General features: G+C 35.5%; 2 protein-coding genes and 1 pseudogene across 3 annotated transcripts; 2 read left to right on the top strand and 1 right to left on the bottom strand.

Moving 5' to 3' along the window:
- Positions 1 to 15: 15 nt before the first annotated feature.
- LOC107716391 (diamine acetyltransferase 1-like) lies at positions 16 to 2229 on the bottom strand. Its single transcript, XM_016522799.1, has 6 exons — positions 1973 to 2229; positions 1590 to 1641; positions 1431 to 1514; positions 1119 to 1220; positions 1000 to 1040; positions 16 to 785 (listed from the first exon to the last, which is right to left on the bottom strand). Exons 1-6 carry the CDS (start codon positions 2036 to 2038, stop codon positions 615 to 617), a joined length of 516 nt encoding a protein of 171 aa, XP_016378285.1. The 5' UTR covers positions 2039 to 2229; the 3' UTR covers positions 16 to 614.
- Positions 2230 to 2550: 321 nt separating this feature from the next.
- On the top strand, positions 2551 to 7823 carry LOC107716418 (acyl-coenzyme A thioesterase 9, mitochondrial-like). 2 transcript variants are annotated; one of them, XM_016522868.1, is made up of 16 exons: positions 2551 to 2695; positions 2910 to 2989; positions 3244 to 3270; positions 3637 to 3682; positions 3785 to 3955; positions 4467 to 4504; positions 4850 to 4933; positions 5020 to 5123; positions 5207 to 5280; positions 5370 to 5437; positions 5527 to 5638; positions 5724 to 5814; positions 5916 to 6001; positions 6089 to 6176; positions 6257 to 6407; positions 6489 to 7823. In XM_016522868.1, exons 1-16 carry the CDS (start codon positions 2682 to 2684, stop codon positions 6548 to 6550), a joined length of 1296 nt encoding a protein of 431 aa, XP_016378354.1. In that variant the 5' UTR covers positions 2551 to 2681; the 3' UTR covers positions 6551 to 7823. The 2 variants fall into 2 exon arrangements, with proteins under 2 accessions (XP_016378354.1, XP_016378355.1); XM_016522869.1 differs by lacking the exon at positions 3244 to 3270.
- A 1776-nt stretch (positions 7824 to 9599) lies between these two features.
- Positions 9600 to 16432, top strand: LOC107716381 (acyl-coenzyme A thioesterase 9, mitochondrial-like; annotated as a pseudogene).
- The last annotated feature ends 336 nt before the right edge of the window (positions 16433 to 16768 follow it).

The raw sequence follows: 16768 nt of genomic DNA, 5'->3' as shown, positions 1-16768 counted from the left end.
GTCCTGCGATTTTGTTGGGTCCCTCTCATTTTTGTAGCTGACTGAGCTGAAATTATTAACATCAGACTAAACCATTTTTATGGAGGGGAGAGAGGAGATATTTGGAAAGCATTTTTAACTAAATTACATGTTTTTGAGGTTTTCATTAAACTCTCAGGCATACAAGCTGACTTTGTAAAATATATCCTAAAATGATTCATATAAGAGTAGTGGAATATATAGCATTACTACTGGATTTAGTGGGACCCTTGGGCAGTGGGGGCCCCTATAATTGTCACCACCTTTCACCCCACTAGCAACGGCCCTGCATATAATCAAATACAAGACATGACTTTTTCCTTTCCTTTTTTTAGATTTTTTATGCATTAAATTAGATACAAATAAAAGACTATTCATAATATACTCTGACATACAAACTACAGAATATGATTGAAATATAAGGATGAATACAAGCACTGTAACTTAATCTCAGAGTAAATTGCTGTTTATTAATATGATTAATACCCAAAGTGTATTTAAATGCATTTTATGTAAGGATTAAAGTATTATTTAAACTAAACAATGGTTGTGAGCCATCCCTAGTCTCTCCTTGAACACTTGAACTCCGGCACAGCTCACTCATAGGCAGACATTTTCAGGAGATTCTCCTTATCGATCCTGAAAAGTCGCCATCCCTCCTGCAGCGAGAGGTCGGAAGCCCCACGTCGCTTGTAAAAGTCAATGGATGCTTTGTTGGACTCAGCCACGATGAAATGCATGCTGCTGCACCGATTCTTCACGGCTGTCTGCAGGTGGAAACAGAACTGTTTATGGTTGCGTCTAGATGTGTAATGCATAAAATCATTTAAAGACAACATAAAACACATTTCTGTGGTCTATTTTGAGTTTGAAACTACTTGCTTATACTAATTTTGTGTCAGGAATTACACAGTTTTGTATCCATCTTTGTCTTTAATGACGCAAACTGCACATACAACAAATGTAAACAGGATGGCTTACATCACTGAGGGTTTTCAGGATTTCAGACCCAATTCCAAAACCTGTGAAGCATGAAACTGGTCAAGGGAATTTAGGAAGCAACTAGTTTCATAAAAGACACCTTAATAACACACCCTTACCTCTGTACTCTTTCATTACATAAAAATCTTCAAGGTACAGCAGTTTGCCAATCCAAGGGTCATAGGTGAAGTAGTACATGGCAAATCCAATCACAGAATAACCTGTAAGTGAACACTGGTGTCTTACACAAATGCATTACTTTACATTACATGCTTATGCAAGAAAGTAAGAATATATTTATATATATTAAAAAAAGACATGATAAAACGTTCAACATTACATTTTATTTCTATTGGTCTACCTATAAACAGTCTATTCCGCTATTCAACAGGTTGAAGTTCACTAAAGATCATCTTTGTCTTGATATTTACCCTCGACTTTCTGATGCTCGGCTGGCACGTCTGCGACCACACAGTGGTAAAACGGGTGATCTCCGAATCCGTCATCGAGCAGATCTAAACAGAACTTTTGTTGTCACTCCAGGCCAACTACTTATCAAATTTAACATTTGATACATTATGTAATTTCACCTTTCTCAGTTAATATAACTTGGTCTTCCATTTCTTCATACTTGGCGAGTTCCTTTAGAAGGCAGAAAGGAATGCTGTTTGAACTTCAACTTGTTTGAAAGTTCTGTAGGCGGTGGGCCTATAGGGGCTTGTTTTCGTGCAGGGTCATATTTGGATACTCTTATCAATATCATGAGACCTTTTGAAATAATTTAACATTAATATAAAATCATAATAGGTATGACATTAACTTTTAATATTGTAACATGGGACAGCACACCAAATAAACTCATTTTAAGGCATATTTATACACTTTTTAAAAGTTTCTACAGCATATTCTGCTACCCTAAATAATGTACTTCAAATATAGGCTACACATGCAATTAAACCGGTGTGAAATCTACCTTTATGAGTCGCAATATGTCAGGCACGTCTTTTGGCTCTGCTTTACGCAAATTAAAATTGGCCATTTTCTTCTTTTACTCTTTTTCCCTTTTCTCACTAGTCCTCTATATGTGAAGAGAAGCAAAAGGTGTTTCTTCATTCGCTTCCCAGAATATTACCCTCCGCTGTCAAATTTGGGCTTCTCCTGGATGGGAATCGCATGCAGCAGCTGACCCCACTGTGTTCACCCGGCTTTAGTAAATGTCCAAGTATGTTTATCAACTCGGGCATATATTTGCCGGTGGGGGAGGGGTCTGGTTACCGTAATAACTATCACTATAGTATATCACTATAGGAATGTATGTATTTTCTACTGAAATGTAGTTCGTTTGAAGGACATTTCCTCCTGAATAATGTAGAAGACGTGTAAATCCATGTAAAATGTTGTTTTAAGACCACATTTTAGCATTTTTATGTCTCTCTGACAACATTGAAAATTCCAAAACATAACGGCCGTAATTACGGTAGAAGTTGGCCGGTTAGTGAGGAAGAAATCTTTTATATGCGCCTTTAAAACGGTTAGTACGGTAGACCGGCCGCGCCTGCGTTCCAGGAAGTGAAAATCACTGTCAGTTAAGAAATTTGTCATTTATGCAAGAAGCGAGCTGTTGTATGTCTCACGAAATCATTGTTGTTATACAATAAAGTGGTGAGACAAGAACAAGGAAGATGTTTTCTCCGCGGTGAGTTTTACAGTTCTGTCTTGCGTCACGCATTTGTTGTGAACTCATCATTTCATGCATGAAGGATTCCAGACCAGCCTGGGACCCTTTTTTTTCTTTTTACATAGTTTCTTTAATTAAGGGTTTCATACTTTTGTGATTTTACCATTAGCAGTTTTGTGAAGTACATTTTTCAAGTCAGCTCTCTCCTCCCATGTCTTTGCTTTATGTAAAGGGTCCTGAAGTCTGCATCATCCTTAATGTGCAGAGGGGTTTCCACGGGTCAAATGTGGAAAGCAGCAGATATGGCTGAGGGTAATTATTAAAAAAATTCATAAATAAAATGTTTAACTCCTAACCCACCCAACACTTTTAACCTAGTCAGTCTAAGGCAATGAAATATTGTCAGTGTGTGTACTAGTTATCACGGTGAAACTTTTGAACGCTTACTTTCCTTCTCATAATTCACATGAAATTATTGCCTAATTATTATTATTATATATACACTGTAATCATTATAATAATTTCCCATCAATGTGTGTTCCTGACCCATTTTTATGTCCCCACAGGAAACACATTTTTACTTGTGAGCAATGGTAAAACGAAAGAACATTTACTCTCTTTGATATTCTTAGAAAGTCTCTTTTCTCATGTGGCTTAATAAACACTGTCCTGCTGTTATTTCATGGTTTGTGTGCATGAAGTTCTTTGTACTTTCACATCTAGTGTTTTTTTCTTCAAATGCCTTCACCCTGTGAGCGGCCTGTTCATGCAGACTAGTCTTGGTTCCTTTCTAATACATCGTTTCTGCTGACTAGTTTTTTTCTGTGTCTCCATATTATATTATGGGGTGATACAAATGCTGCTTTGCTTTTCATTCCAACACTACTCTTAAGTACATACATTATGTGATGTCTCGGTACATCTTTAAAGCTCCATTTTGTTCCTCCTTATTTTCCCAGTTCGCAACAGGCTGCGGGAGATAGTTGGAGCGTCCACCAACTGGAAGTATGTTACTGTATTTACACTTATGTTATTCCTTCTGCAGAATGTCACCAGTATGTTACCACTTTGCATAAAATGTTGTATTGTCTCCATTTTGTTGTACAGAGATCATCAACAAGCATTAGCTGAGCGTACATCACTAAGCCAGTATCTTGCTCAGAGTCAAGATGAACTTCCAGCAAAGACAATGAAGGACAGTGCAGTTGAGGCGCATCTTCCTCTGGGTTCCCAGCCTACCTTGAGAGAGAAATACCTCAACTATCACAACAGTGTCAGGTGCTAAAAGACCACCACTTCTCACCTGGAGCAAATACAAAAAAAAAGTCCACTTACGTTGTTCTGAGTGTTTTTTTTCTTTCTACAGGTTATCTTAAGGGTTTTCCATTATTTTAATTTTAGTTTGTTTCACATAAAAATACCATGCATATTTTTACTTTTTTATTTAAAGAAGAAAACCAATGTATAGTTGACATTTGAGCCTTGATGCTGTAGAAAAGCAATAAACGTTTTCCATATAAAAATGTGGCAAAAAACTATTCAAAACATCATTCAGTGTAAATTGTGATAATCGTAATTAATAATTGCAATTACAATTTAAAGGGAATAATAGACAATTATAATTTTTGTCATAATCGTGCAGCCCTAACCTGCAGCATAAATTCCTGGTTTCTTGTCTGTTTTTAAATTAGTGGCATTCAGAAATATCAAACTTCACAACCAGTCATTTTTGAATATTCATTCTGATCCGAGTACATTTTCTTTTGCTTAAATACCTTTTTCTCAACAGGTTTGGAAGGATTTTGGAGGACTTGGACAGTTTAGCTGGTAATAAATACATCTTAAAAATATAGGTTCCGAAAGCGGGGTTTCACAGTGATTCCATTAAAGAACCCTTTTATGTTCCTCAAATACCTTTTCAGTGAACATTTCTTAAAAGAACCATTTTTCTCAGTGTAAAGAACATTTTAATAATCTAAATAACCTTTTTCCGTGGTTAAGAACCTCTTGTGCAATGGAAGGGTTTCATGGATGTTAAAGGTTCTTCATTTGATCTTAGATGCCAATAAAGAACCTTTATTTTTTAAATAGGAGATATAGATAATCACAGCAGTATTGGCTGATCATAACTTGCTCTGTCTTATCACATACCGTCTCATTCTTGTCTCTTAGTGCTCATCTGTTATTCTCACACATGGAATAAGGAGCTGAAAAGATCTCCACTGTCTATCGTCACCGCCCTAGTGGACAAGATTGGTATTACTACTTGAATTAGTAGACTTTTTTTTTTTTGGTTGTTGTTGTTAAATTGATTCATTAAATTTAGTTTTCTTACTTCACAGACATGAGAAAAAACATCATCTACCCCGACTGTGACATTAAGTTCACAGGTCATGTGACGTGGGTTGGCAAAACCTCAATAGAAGCTAAAATGCATGTGTCTCAGGTATTCCTAAAGTCTGTTTATGAAACATGTATTATATGTTGCACATAAAAGTGTCATTGAACTTAAACGAACCATTTTCACAGTATCATGATGGGGCGTACACCGATGTATTAGATGCCACATTTGTAATGGTGGCTCGAGATCCTGAAAACGAAAGGTAACGTTAAACCTGTTGGTATGATCGACAAATCTATGATTGCTGAATTGTGTCTGTAAATGTGTACTGGCTATGTACTGTTTATCCAGGGCAGCTTTTATAAACCCACTAAAACTAGAGAGTCCAGAGGAAAAGGCAATTTTTCAACAAGGAGAGAGTGAGTAGCGCTTTTGTTTGTTTGTAATCACAATTGCTACTTCAATTTGAAGCATTTAGAGCAAGACCGATGCTCTTTATATTGATCAGTTAACAAGACGAGGCGTGTGGAGCTGAGCACAGCCTCTCTTCTGAAAGTGGCCCCTGCAGCTGAGGAGAGGACTCTCATTCACAACCTGTTCCTCAACACTCTAGACACACGGTCAGATTTATTAACACTACACAGTTATAAATCTGTGCCTTTATTTTTTGCCCATTTCTTAACAGTATTTACCTTCTTCCTATAGAACTGTCAGCTTTCGGAGTCGTATTTTATCAACTAACTCCGTGTGGATGGAAGATGCCAAAATGAAAGGGCTTGAGATTTGCCATCCACAAGTAAGTATTTTTTGCAATACTTCATCGATTAAACTGACAGTGTCAATTAGTACATTTGCGTAATGTGCTAATGTACTTTCTTTATTCTTTACATTATACAGGAAAGAAATATCTTTAACCGGATATTTGGTGGTTTTTTGATGAGAAAAGCCTATGAACTTGGTTGGGCGAATGCCTGTGCATTTGCGTAAGAGATTCCCCTTTGCTATCTATTGAATATTTACTGTAAAGAAGTCTTTCCATTCCTTTACATGGCTGTATTTGTATCTTTCAGTGGTTGCAGACCAACGCTGGTGGCTGTAGATGACATCATATTTCGAAAGCCAGTAGAAATTGGTTCTTTGCTATTGCTGTCCTCACAGGTTTCTAAATTGTTAAATGCATTAATTTGTAGCCATTTTTTCCCTTCAGAATAAGATTGATGATAATACTGTGGTGTCAGGTTTGTTACACAGAAGGGATGCACATCCAGGTCAGGGTTCACACGGAGGTGCTTGACCCATTGACCCGGCAACACAGCACCACAAACGTATTTCATTTCACTTTTTGCGTTGAGAAGGATATCCCAGCTGTTGTACCACAGAGCTATGGAGGTCAGATACAGATTTTTACAAATATTGTTACTTTGTATTTTAATGGTATTACCTGTAACTTAATATTGTTGCCATTTGCAGAGTCTATGCTTTACCTGGATGGAAAGAGGCACTTTGATGAGACCATGAGGAGCCAAGGTTGAGCATCTGGGATGTGCCGGGATGAAACTTTAAATTTTTTAGTTCCGTTCATTTTATATTCACAATATTTTTTATTGTTCGCTGCATTTTACATAAATGTAAAATATTATTTTTCACAATTTTAAACTTTGAGTGGGAGAGGAGCATTTAGTGAAATGGTTTTGCAGTGAAAGGTGTTTTTTTTTTATTTTATGCATCTTGATTGTGGTAATATTAAACCTATTTAGTCATTAAGACTTATAACAGACCATGTTCTGTTTGCACTACAATGCAATTCATAAGGAGATATGACAAAACTCTTAAACCAAGTGATTTTGGTTGTACTGTTACTGATCTGAATGCAGTCAAAGCGATTCATGAACAACTGGTACCTTGGAAAATGATATACAGTATTTGCACAAATTCTAAGAATAAGTCCCGTCTTCCTTCCTTGATCTCCTCAAAAGGAAACGAGGAGATCTGAAACTTGAGATCAAATTATGAGAGCACTGCCTCACCAAACACTCCAAAAACTTTACCTAACTTATTTGGTTTAGAGCGCATCGTATGAATAAGAATCAGGTTTTGCTGTTATATGCATATGTTTCAGAATGCTGACAATTTGGCTTGTATATAAACATCCGTTTTTGCATTATTATTTTAAATGCAACAAACAACCATGGACTTTTGCAAAAGATGGTAGTATGAACCTAGAATGGACTCTGTAAGAAGTTAACGTGTAAACAAAAAAAAAAAATTATATGAAAGGAAGTAGGTTCAGGGAGATTTATAATGCCTTTCATGTACACACTACCTGTACCGGAATGGCCAACGAATGCATGCCTTTTCAATGTTTTTGTTCACAAAATGTGTTTACCATCATTTATTTTTAAAATACTTGTATTATTTTACGTTTGTATGAGTATTCTTGTTTGTTTCTTATAAATACAGAGCATTAAATATGCTTATTTACATCTGTATTAGTGGACTAACACTAATAATGCACATTTCAGTGTAATCTCTTTTTATTTATTCCATGAGCGAAAGTGTCCAATGCTATTTGTCTGGTCATGTGATCTAAACAGTGGTCCCCGTGAGGCGACCCGCTCCATGTAAAATAAAAAAAAATAAAAGTAAATATTGTATTAGGGTGCTTATGACTGGGGTCTTCATCACATGTGAGTGTACCATTTAAATAATTTTGTACTATTCTTTTATTTGTTTAAAACATTGTACTGAGGAAACAGTCGGTGAGCAATCTCAAGCGTTGTCCTGACAGTTGCTGCCACCGAGTGACAAACTCATGAAATTGCAAGTGTGATAGATGGCTGCTACGTCATGACGCTGTTATATTTGGTCACGTTGAGACAGCGAGTAAATTAATATTGTTGCCATTTGCAGAGTCTATGCTTTACCTGGATGGAAAGAGGCACTTTGATGAGACCATGAGGAGCCAAGGTTGAGCATCTGGGATGTGCCGGGATGAAACTTTAAATTTTTTAGTTCCGTTCATTTTATATTCACAATATTTTTTATTGTTCGCTGCATTTTACATAAATGTAAAATATTATTTTTCACAATTTTAAACTTTGAGTGGGAGAGGAGCATTTAGTGAAATGGTTTTGCAGTGAAAGGTGTTTTTTTTTTATTTTATGCATCTTGATTGTGGTAATATTAAACCTATTTAGTCATTAAGACTTATAACAGACCATGTTCTGTTTGCACTACAATGCAATTCATAAGGAGATATGACAAAACTCTTAAACCAAGTGATTTTGGTTGTACTGTTACTGATCTGAATGCAGTCAAAGCGATTCATGAACAACTGGTACCTTGGAAAATGATATACAGTATTTGCACAAATTCTAAGAATAAGTCCCGTCTTCCTTCCTTGATCTCCTCAAAAGGAAACGAGGAGATCTGAAACTTGAGATCAAATTATGAGAGCACTGCCTCACCAAACACTCCAAAAACTTTACCTAACTTATTTGGTTTAGAGCGCATCGTATGAATAAGAATCAGGTTTTGCTGTTATATGCATATGTTTCAGAATGCTGACAATTTGGCTTGTATATAAACATCCGTTTTTGCATTATTATTTTAAATGCAACAAACAACCATGGACTTTTGCAAAAGATGGTAGTATGAACCTAGAATGGACTCTGTAAGAAGTTAACGTGTAAACAAAAAAAAAAAATTATATGAAAGGAAGTAGGTTCAGGGAGATTTATAATGCCTTTCATGTACACACTACCTGTACCGGAATGGCCAACGAATGCATGCCTTTTCAATGTTTTTGTTCACAAAATGTGTTTACCATCATTTATTTTTAAAATACTTGTATTATTTTACGTTTGTATGAGTATTCTTGTTTGTTTCTTATAAATACAGAGCATTAAATATGCTTATTTACATCTGTATTAGTGGACTAACACTAATAATGCACATTTCAGTGTAATCTCTTTTTATTTATTCCATGAGCGAAAGTGTCCAATGCTATTTGTCTGGTCATGTGATCTAAACAGTGGTCCCCGTGAGGCGACCCGCTCCATGTAAAATAAAAAAAAATAAAAGTAAATATTGTATTAGGGTGCTTATGACTGGGGTCTTCATCACATGTGAGTGTACCATTTAAATAATTTTGTACTATTCTTTTATTTGTTTAAAACATTGTACTGAGGAAACAGTCGGTGAGCAATCTCAAGCGTTGTCCTGACAGTTGCTGCCACCGAGTGACAAACTCATGAAATTGCAAGTGTGATAGATGGCTGCTACGTCATGACGCTGTTATATTTGGTCACGTTGAGACAGCGAGTAAATATGTTTTTTCCTACTTATTTTGTATATATCCCATATATCAATCTAGAGCATGTATAATTGTATGCTAACATGTTAGGTTTCACCTCTATTGCTCAATGATCTCTTGGAAAAAGGTTCTAAACAGTAATACGTTAGAAACTCAGTAGCCCCTCTAGAAACTGGCCGTCTGATTGTTCGTTAAAAGTGCGCACTTAACAATTAGTACGGTGCGCGGAGGATCGGGAAGCGAATTGATACCGTCTGCAAGTTCAGATCTGCCTTTGATTTGAATAAAGTTCCTGCTGTTCTACAAAGTGGTGAGAGAAGAACAATAAAATGTGTCCACGGTGAGTGTTACATCTGTATCTTCTGACTCGAATGTAATCTGTAAGACACGTGTTCTAGTTTTTTTTTTTTATCTGCTAAAAGTTTCCTATTTTCTTGTTAATGCATTTTTCACCCTTAGCAGGCTCTCATGACTCTATTTTCATTTCAGCTCACTTTTGTATAGGGTCCTGAAGTCTGCCGTGTCCTTCACGTGCAGGAAGTTTTCATGTGCAGGGAAGGTTCCTGATATGGCTGAAGGTAACTGCTGGAATAGACAAGTTATGCAGTACCTTTTGAATATGTTTCATAAAAATATATAGCAGACCTTTAAAAATCCATTGCTAATAGTTAAAAACTTTTATTGTTTTCCCACCAACAATGATGTCACTTCTTGGAGAATTATTTTTTTTTCTTCTTGTAAGCAATGGTGAACTGGAAGAAATGTAAATTTCCTTGTCTATTTTTTCCCCCTTTATTAATTCTGAATGCATATTGAGCTCTTGAAAGTTATTCTTAGACTTCCTTAATGTCTGCATGTGTCCGCTCTTTTGTTGTTATTTAAAAGTATGCATGCATGTAGCCTTGAGTATAGCTGATGTTTTTCATTTTTGAAATGCTTTTCCCTTTCGTGACCTTATACCTTATCTTTAATTAGCAGCCTGCTGAAGCAGTCCTGTTTTGATTCCTGTCTTTTGCTTCCTGTTTTGCCATGTGTGTCCATTAACCACTTTTCCCCCTTCAGCTTTATTTTCTTAAAGGATTAGTTCACTTCCAGAATAAAAAAATCCTGATTATTTACTGATGTTCATGTCTTTCTGTCTTCAGTCACAAAGAAATTAAGGTTTTTGAGGAAAACATTCCAGGATTTTTCTCCATATAATTGACTTCAATGGTGGCCAACCAGTTGAAGGTCCAAATTGCAGTTTCAGTACAGCTTCAAATGGCTCAACACGATCCCAGCCGAGGAATAGGGGTCTTATCTAGCGAAACGATCAGCCATTTTCTAAAAAAAATAAATAAAATGTATATACTTTTTAACCACAGATGCGCATCAGCAAATTCACGTATTTATGTAATCACGTTGGAAAGGTCACGCGCGGTTAGCTCTTCGTCTGTGTACACTGGTTCAAAAAGGTAGGGTAGGGTGAAAAACTTCATCTCATTTTCTTCTCCAACTTCAAAATCGACATTGTTGTTTTACCTTTTTTTGTAAAGGGAATTTGACTTTCTTTGCACGTTCGCTTTGTAAACACTGGTTCGGTACTTCCGCCTACGCCACGCGTGACCTTTCCAATGTGACTACGGAAAGTGTGAAGTCGAGCTAGTGCTAGAGCATTTGTGGGTAAAAAGTATATGCATTTTTATTTTTTTAAGAAAATGACTGATCGTTTTGCTAGCTAAGATCCCTATTCCTCTGCTGGGATTGTGTTGAGCCCTTTGAAGCTGCACTGAAACTGCCATTTGGACCTTCAGCCCATTGGCCACCATTGAAGTCCAATATATATGGAGAAAAATCCTGGAATGTTTTCCTCAAAAATCTTAACCCTTTATGGCATGACTTTTTATTCATGGGGGAAAAAATATTTCACCTCATTTTTTGGGAGCTTGGGGATCCCTGATAATATATCCATCATAAAATTTGTCGCCTCAGAGCAACAATGTGCCATAAGGGTACTAAAACCCCAAGGTTTTCTATATATGTATATTAAAGAAAACAAGCAATATATGCATTAGAAAAAGTTATTATTTTGATAAACATCAATCACAAATTATTCCAAACCAACCAAAAACATCAAACAATCAAATAAACAAACTACTACTAATTACAACACTTCATGTATAAATGTTCCTCATATTACATATTACCATATACTGTAAACCAACATCCAAATGTCTGTGTGTGTGTGTGTGTGTATGTGTGTGTCACTGCGTGTGTGCCACTGCGTGTGTATGCCACTGTGTGTGTGTGTGTGTGTTTGAAGATAAAGTTTGCCAGAAAACACTACTCATTTAGTCAGTTTATCTTCTGATAGGCTTGATTCACTGTGGCAGCATAATAATAATAATAATAAATATCAATTACACACATAATGCACATTAAACTCTTTGAGTTTTCAGAGCTCGTAAACAAAATTCATAGGAGCACTTGAATGCACCATATGGTTCTAATATGCATCCACACTTTAGTATGATAGCAGGGCTCGACGCTTACTTTTCTTTTTAGGAGCACTTGTGCTCCTAACTTAAAAAATTTAGGAGCAAGTTCAAAATTTTAGGAGCACCTTCTAATCAATAATCCAAAATGTTATCAAAAAGTAGCCTTCCCATTACGAGGTAATATTTGACTCCTCTAACTTTATTAAAAGTATGTCATCATCTGTCAAATTCTTTAAAAAATTATATTTTATAAGCTTCTAAAAAATTTTTTATTAAAATGACAGAATAAGAACAAGTAGAATAAGGAATATAAGTTACCGATCAAATGAAATCAGTATTAACAAAATTAATTTGTAGAGGTGGCACAGAAGAACACAAAAGTGGCTTGATGTACTTTCAGACATTTAATGAGGTTCAGAAGTGGAATGAGTGCAATTAAATCCATAAATTCATGATGATACTACTGTTTTAAATATACAATTTTGAATATAGAAATATTAAATGATTTAAATAACTGAAAAGATACTTTAAAAATGAAACAAAAAATGATTTTAGCAAATGGCTGCAATATAACAAAGAGTGAAAAATTTAAGGGGGTCTGAATACTTTCCGTACCCACTGTATATATATATATATTTTTTTTTTAAAAAAAGGGGGGGGGGTAATGCCGTTGTCATAATATTGACCTTAAATTGACCAACTCTTTAGTGTAAAGCTTATCTGTATGTGTTTCTAATACCAAAACTGACAGGCTAACCGCTTTAATGTGTGATGTCTCATTAAAATACATTTTGGTCTTTTTTATTTTTTTATTTCACAGTTCGCAACAGGCTGAGAGAAATAGTCGGTGCATCTACCAACTGGCAGTATGTTCCTGATATAACATATTACACTCATTAAATATTATGCAAATCAATTAAAAGTTCAGCTCGACAAATCTCTGAAATTTACATTTTATTATGTATTTTCTCCATAACACAGAGATCATCAGCAAGTGCTGGCCGAGCGTACATCACTAAGCCAGTATCTTGCTCAGAGTCAGGATGAACTGCCTCCAAAAAGAATGAAGGACAGTATGACAGAGGCGCATCTTCCTCTGGGTTCCCAGCCTGCCTTGAGAGAGAAATACCTCAACTCTCACAACAGTGTCAGGTGCTAAAAGACCATTACTCTGCACATGCAGCTTGGTTATTATTTGCTCTTAAAAAAACAGTGACATTCTGTTATTGATTTTTATATATCTGTTTTCTTCACAGGTTTGGTAGGATTTTGGAGGACTTGAACTGTTTAGGAGGTAGTACAGATTAGGTCTGGACGATACATCAAATATTATTGATAGTATTTCCTAATTTTATATCGCCAACAAAGGTATCATGATAATATGTATGCAATAATGTTTGGGATTGAATCCGAAAATGTAATTATTGACAGGGCAAAAAATCAGATACTGTATGTCAAAATAGATCTGTGCATTAAGTTTTGGAGTGTAAATGCAAGGTAATAGACCTGCCACTTGTTCTCTGTTAAATGTATTTCTTTGTTCATCATGGGTTTCTTTGTTTTTCAAATAATTCACTTTGTTGTTGCAACAATCAAAACTTTTTGTTTGAAGATTGCACTTTTTGTATCATTTTCATGTTTTTTTTTCATATTTTTATATTGGCACCTTCAAGTACATATCATTTTAAAATGTTGCTTTTGTGTTAATTTAACAACAAAAAAAATTTAATTAGTGCAAATTTTGCAGTAAATAATTTGTATGTATTTTGTAACAATAGCTGTTCTGTCCAGATCATGTATTTTTCAAGGGAGTGTAAAAAAATCACCTTATACATGTGTGTGTGTGTGTGTGTGTGTGTGTGTGTGTGTACTGTATATATATATATATATATATAAGGTGATTTCTTACACTTACACATACAGTGTGTGTATATATATAAATTTATATTGATATATGCCCAGCCCTACTACAGTTGATGTATGCTGTAATAACTGTTGAAAGTGATCACATGAAGACAGAGTATCAAGCTGTCTCTTTCTTGTCTCTTAGTGCTCATCTGTTATTCTCACACATGGAATGAGAAACTGCAAAGATCTCCACCGTCTATTGTCACAAGATTGGTATTGCATCATTTATTCACAAAGATTATTCATACGGCTACTTCATTCATTCATTATTTATTTCCACTCAGATTTATTAGATATTAAATTAAATATATGTATTCATACTCTACTTTTTATTATTTATCTATTCATATGCTATTGTTATTGTGTCTCAGACATGAGACAAAACATCATCTACCCAGACTGTGACATCAAGTTCACAGGTCACGTGACATGGCAAAACCTCAATAGAAGCTACAATGCACATGTGTCAGGTATTGTTTTCCAGTTTTTAGTAATGTATTCCCTGTATACTGTATAGTATTATCAGAGTACCTTTAAAATAAACTGCACTGTTTTCTCAGTACCAATATGTATTAGATGCCACGTTTGTCATGGTGGCTCGAGATCCTGAAAATAAAAGGTATCAGCTCTCTGATGTAATCAGTATGTCTAAAATTGATATGCTGTGTCTGTGAGCTAATGCATACATTCTTTTTTTAGGGTAGCTTTTCTAAACCCACTCAAACCTCAAGGTCCGGAGGAAGAGGCCATTTTTCGTCAGGGTGAAAGTGAGTACATTTTATTTTTGTCTTTTAACAATTAAAATGGCCTCTTTAACTCGGAAGCCTTCGATAGATTAAAAATATTTAAAAATGTGTTCAGGTTTGCAGATTGGATCATTACATTAGGGATAAATGCTAACTATTAAGACAAGAAGATTTATGCAAAGGGTACATTACTATTTTTTTATTTTTTTTATTTAAAGGGGTCATATGACATTGCTAAAAAAGAACATTATTTTGTGTATTTGGTGTAATGAAATGTGTTTATGTGGTTTAAGGTTCAAAAAACACATTATTTTCCATATACTGTACATTATTGTTTCTCCTCTATGCCCCGCCTTTCTGAAACGAGTCGATTTTTACAAAGCTCATCGGTCTGAAAAGCGAGGTGTGCTCTGATTGGCCAGCTATCCAGTGCGTTGTGATTGGCCGAATACCTCTAGCGTATGACGGAAATGTTAAGCCCCTTACCTTACTGTGATGCTGTGTCCCGGCGCGACGAGACAAAACCAATAAAACCCTTACAAACCAGGCATTTGTTGCATCCAGTGGGGACATAAATACGGATTATAATGACTTATACTGTCTTTTTACACGTTGCATTGCATCTCGCCGCACAAACATAAAACCATGTCTGCATTTGTGATCGGAGAGGCGTTTTAGGAGGGCGTGGACGAGTCTTAACTTTTATAAAGAATATTTCTTTGGGTTTGAGACTTTAGTCTTTGCAACTTTAAGGATCTTATCTATTCACGAACAGCTTGTAACACTCCAAAGTGAAAGGAAAACTTGAAATCGCATCATATGACCCCTTTAAAAAAGCTTTTATTGCCAAATTTATATTGATCAGTTAACAAGACGAGGCGTGTGGAGCTGAGCACAGCCTCTCTTCTGAAAGTGGCCCCTGCAGCTGAGGAGAGGACTCTCATTCACAACCTGTTCCTCAACACTCTAAACACACGGTCAGATTTATTAACACTACACAGTTATAAATCTGTGCCTTTATTTTTGTAATGGGTATTAATTAAAAATATTTCTTCTTTTTCTGTAGACGTGTGAGTTTTCTTAGTCGGATTCTACCAACAAATTCGGTGTGGATGGAAGATGCCAAACTGAAAGGGCTAGAGATTTGCCACCCAGAGGTAAGAATTTTTATATATATATATATATATGATTTTTTTTTATATTGTGTTCATATATGCTAATATAATTTGCTCTTTATACAGGAAAGAAATATCTTCAACCGGATATTCGGTGGTTTTCTGATGAGAAAGGCCTATGAACTTGGTCGAGCCAATGCCTGTGCATTTGCGTAAGAGGAAAAATAACTGCTTTCCCTCAAATGTTGAATATTTCTTGTGAAAAATGTTGTTCATTGTTATCATGGCTGTGTTTGTTTTTCAGTGGGTGCAGACCAACTGTGGTGGCTGTGGATGATATCTTATTTCGTAAGCCAGTAGAAATCGGTTCTTTACTCCTGCTGTCTTCTCAGGTTAGTAACTTTTGCTGTTTCAGCTTATTAAAATATCATTCACACTAAAAAAATGGTGATCTCTTTATCAGGTTTGTTACACAGAAGGGATGTATGTCCAGGTCAGGGTTCATTCAGAAGTGCTTGATCCTTTGACCCAGCAGCGCAACACCACCAATGTGTTTCACTTCACTTTCCGTCTTGAAAAGGATGTCCCAGCTGTTGTTCCACAAAGCGATGGAGGTTACAAATATTTTATTTTTATAAATACATATATTATTATAAATAAGTAATATATTAATAATTATTTGTAATTATAATATTTTTATGTAATGCAATAAAATATATTTTAAGCAAAATATATAAACTTTATGTTCAATTTAAAATGATTTGTAACTCAAATCATTTGGACATCTTCTGAGTCTATGCTGTACCTGGATGGAAAGAGGCACTTTGATGGGACAATGAGGAACCAGTGTTGAGCATTCTAGGATGAAATACTGTACCTGATAAAGCTTCACTAACATCCATCACTTCAGTTACATGAGTGTGCATATGTAGATTCTGGTTTTATTTTCAAAATGTCTTCCCTACAGCTGTTACATGCATGCATTTGATACATTCAGTAATCAATAATTTAATTTATAAGTTTATATATTTTCTGAAGCACTTTCTATGACATGTTGTTGAAAATGTGAGATGCAAATGTAAAAAACACTGTGACTACAATACTACAATGTGTAAAAAACAAACATCCACTCAATTCTTTGTCTATACGCCATTTTCCCCTTCCTTCCATCAGCTCATAACATTGTAGT

Source organism: Sinocyclocheilus rhinocerous, unplaced genomic scaffold (genome assembly GCF_001515625.1).
Source record: "Sinocyclocheilus rhinocerous isolate Xijiao unplaced genomic scaffold, SAMN03320098_v1.1 scaffold360, whole genome shotgun sequence".
Classification (NCBI taxonomy): Eukaryota; Metazoa; Chordata; class Actinopteri; order Cypriniformes; family Cyprinidae; genus Sinocyclocheilus; species Sinocyclocheilus rhinocerous.
This window is presented reverse-complemented; position numbering and strand designations above follow the sequence as displayed.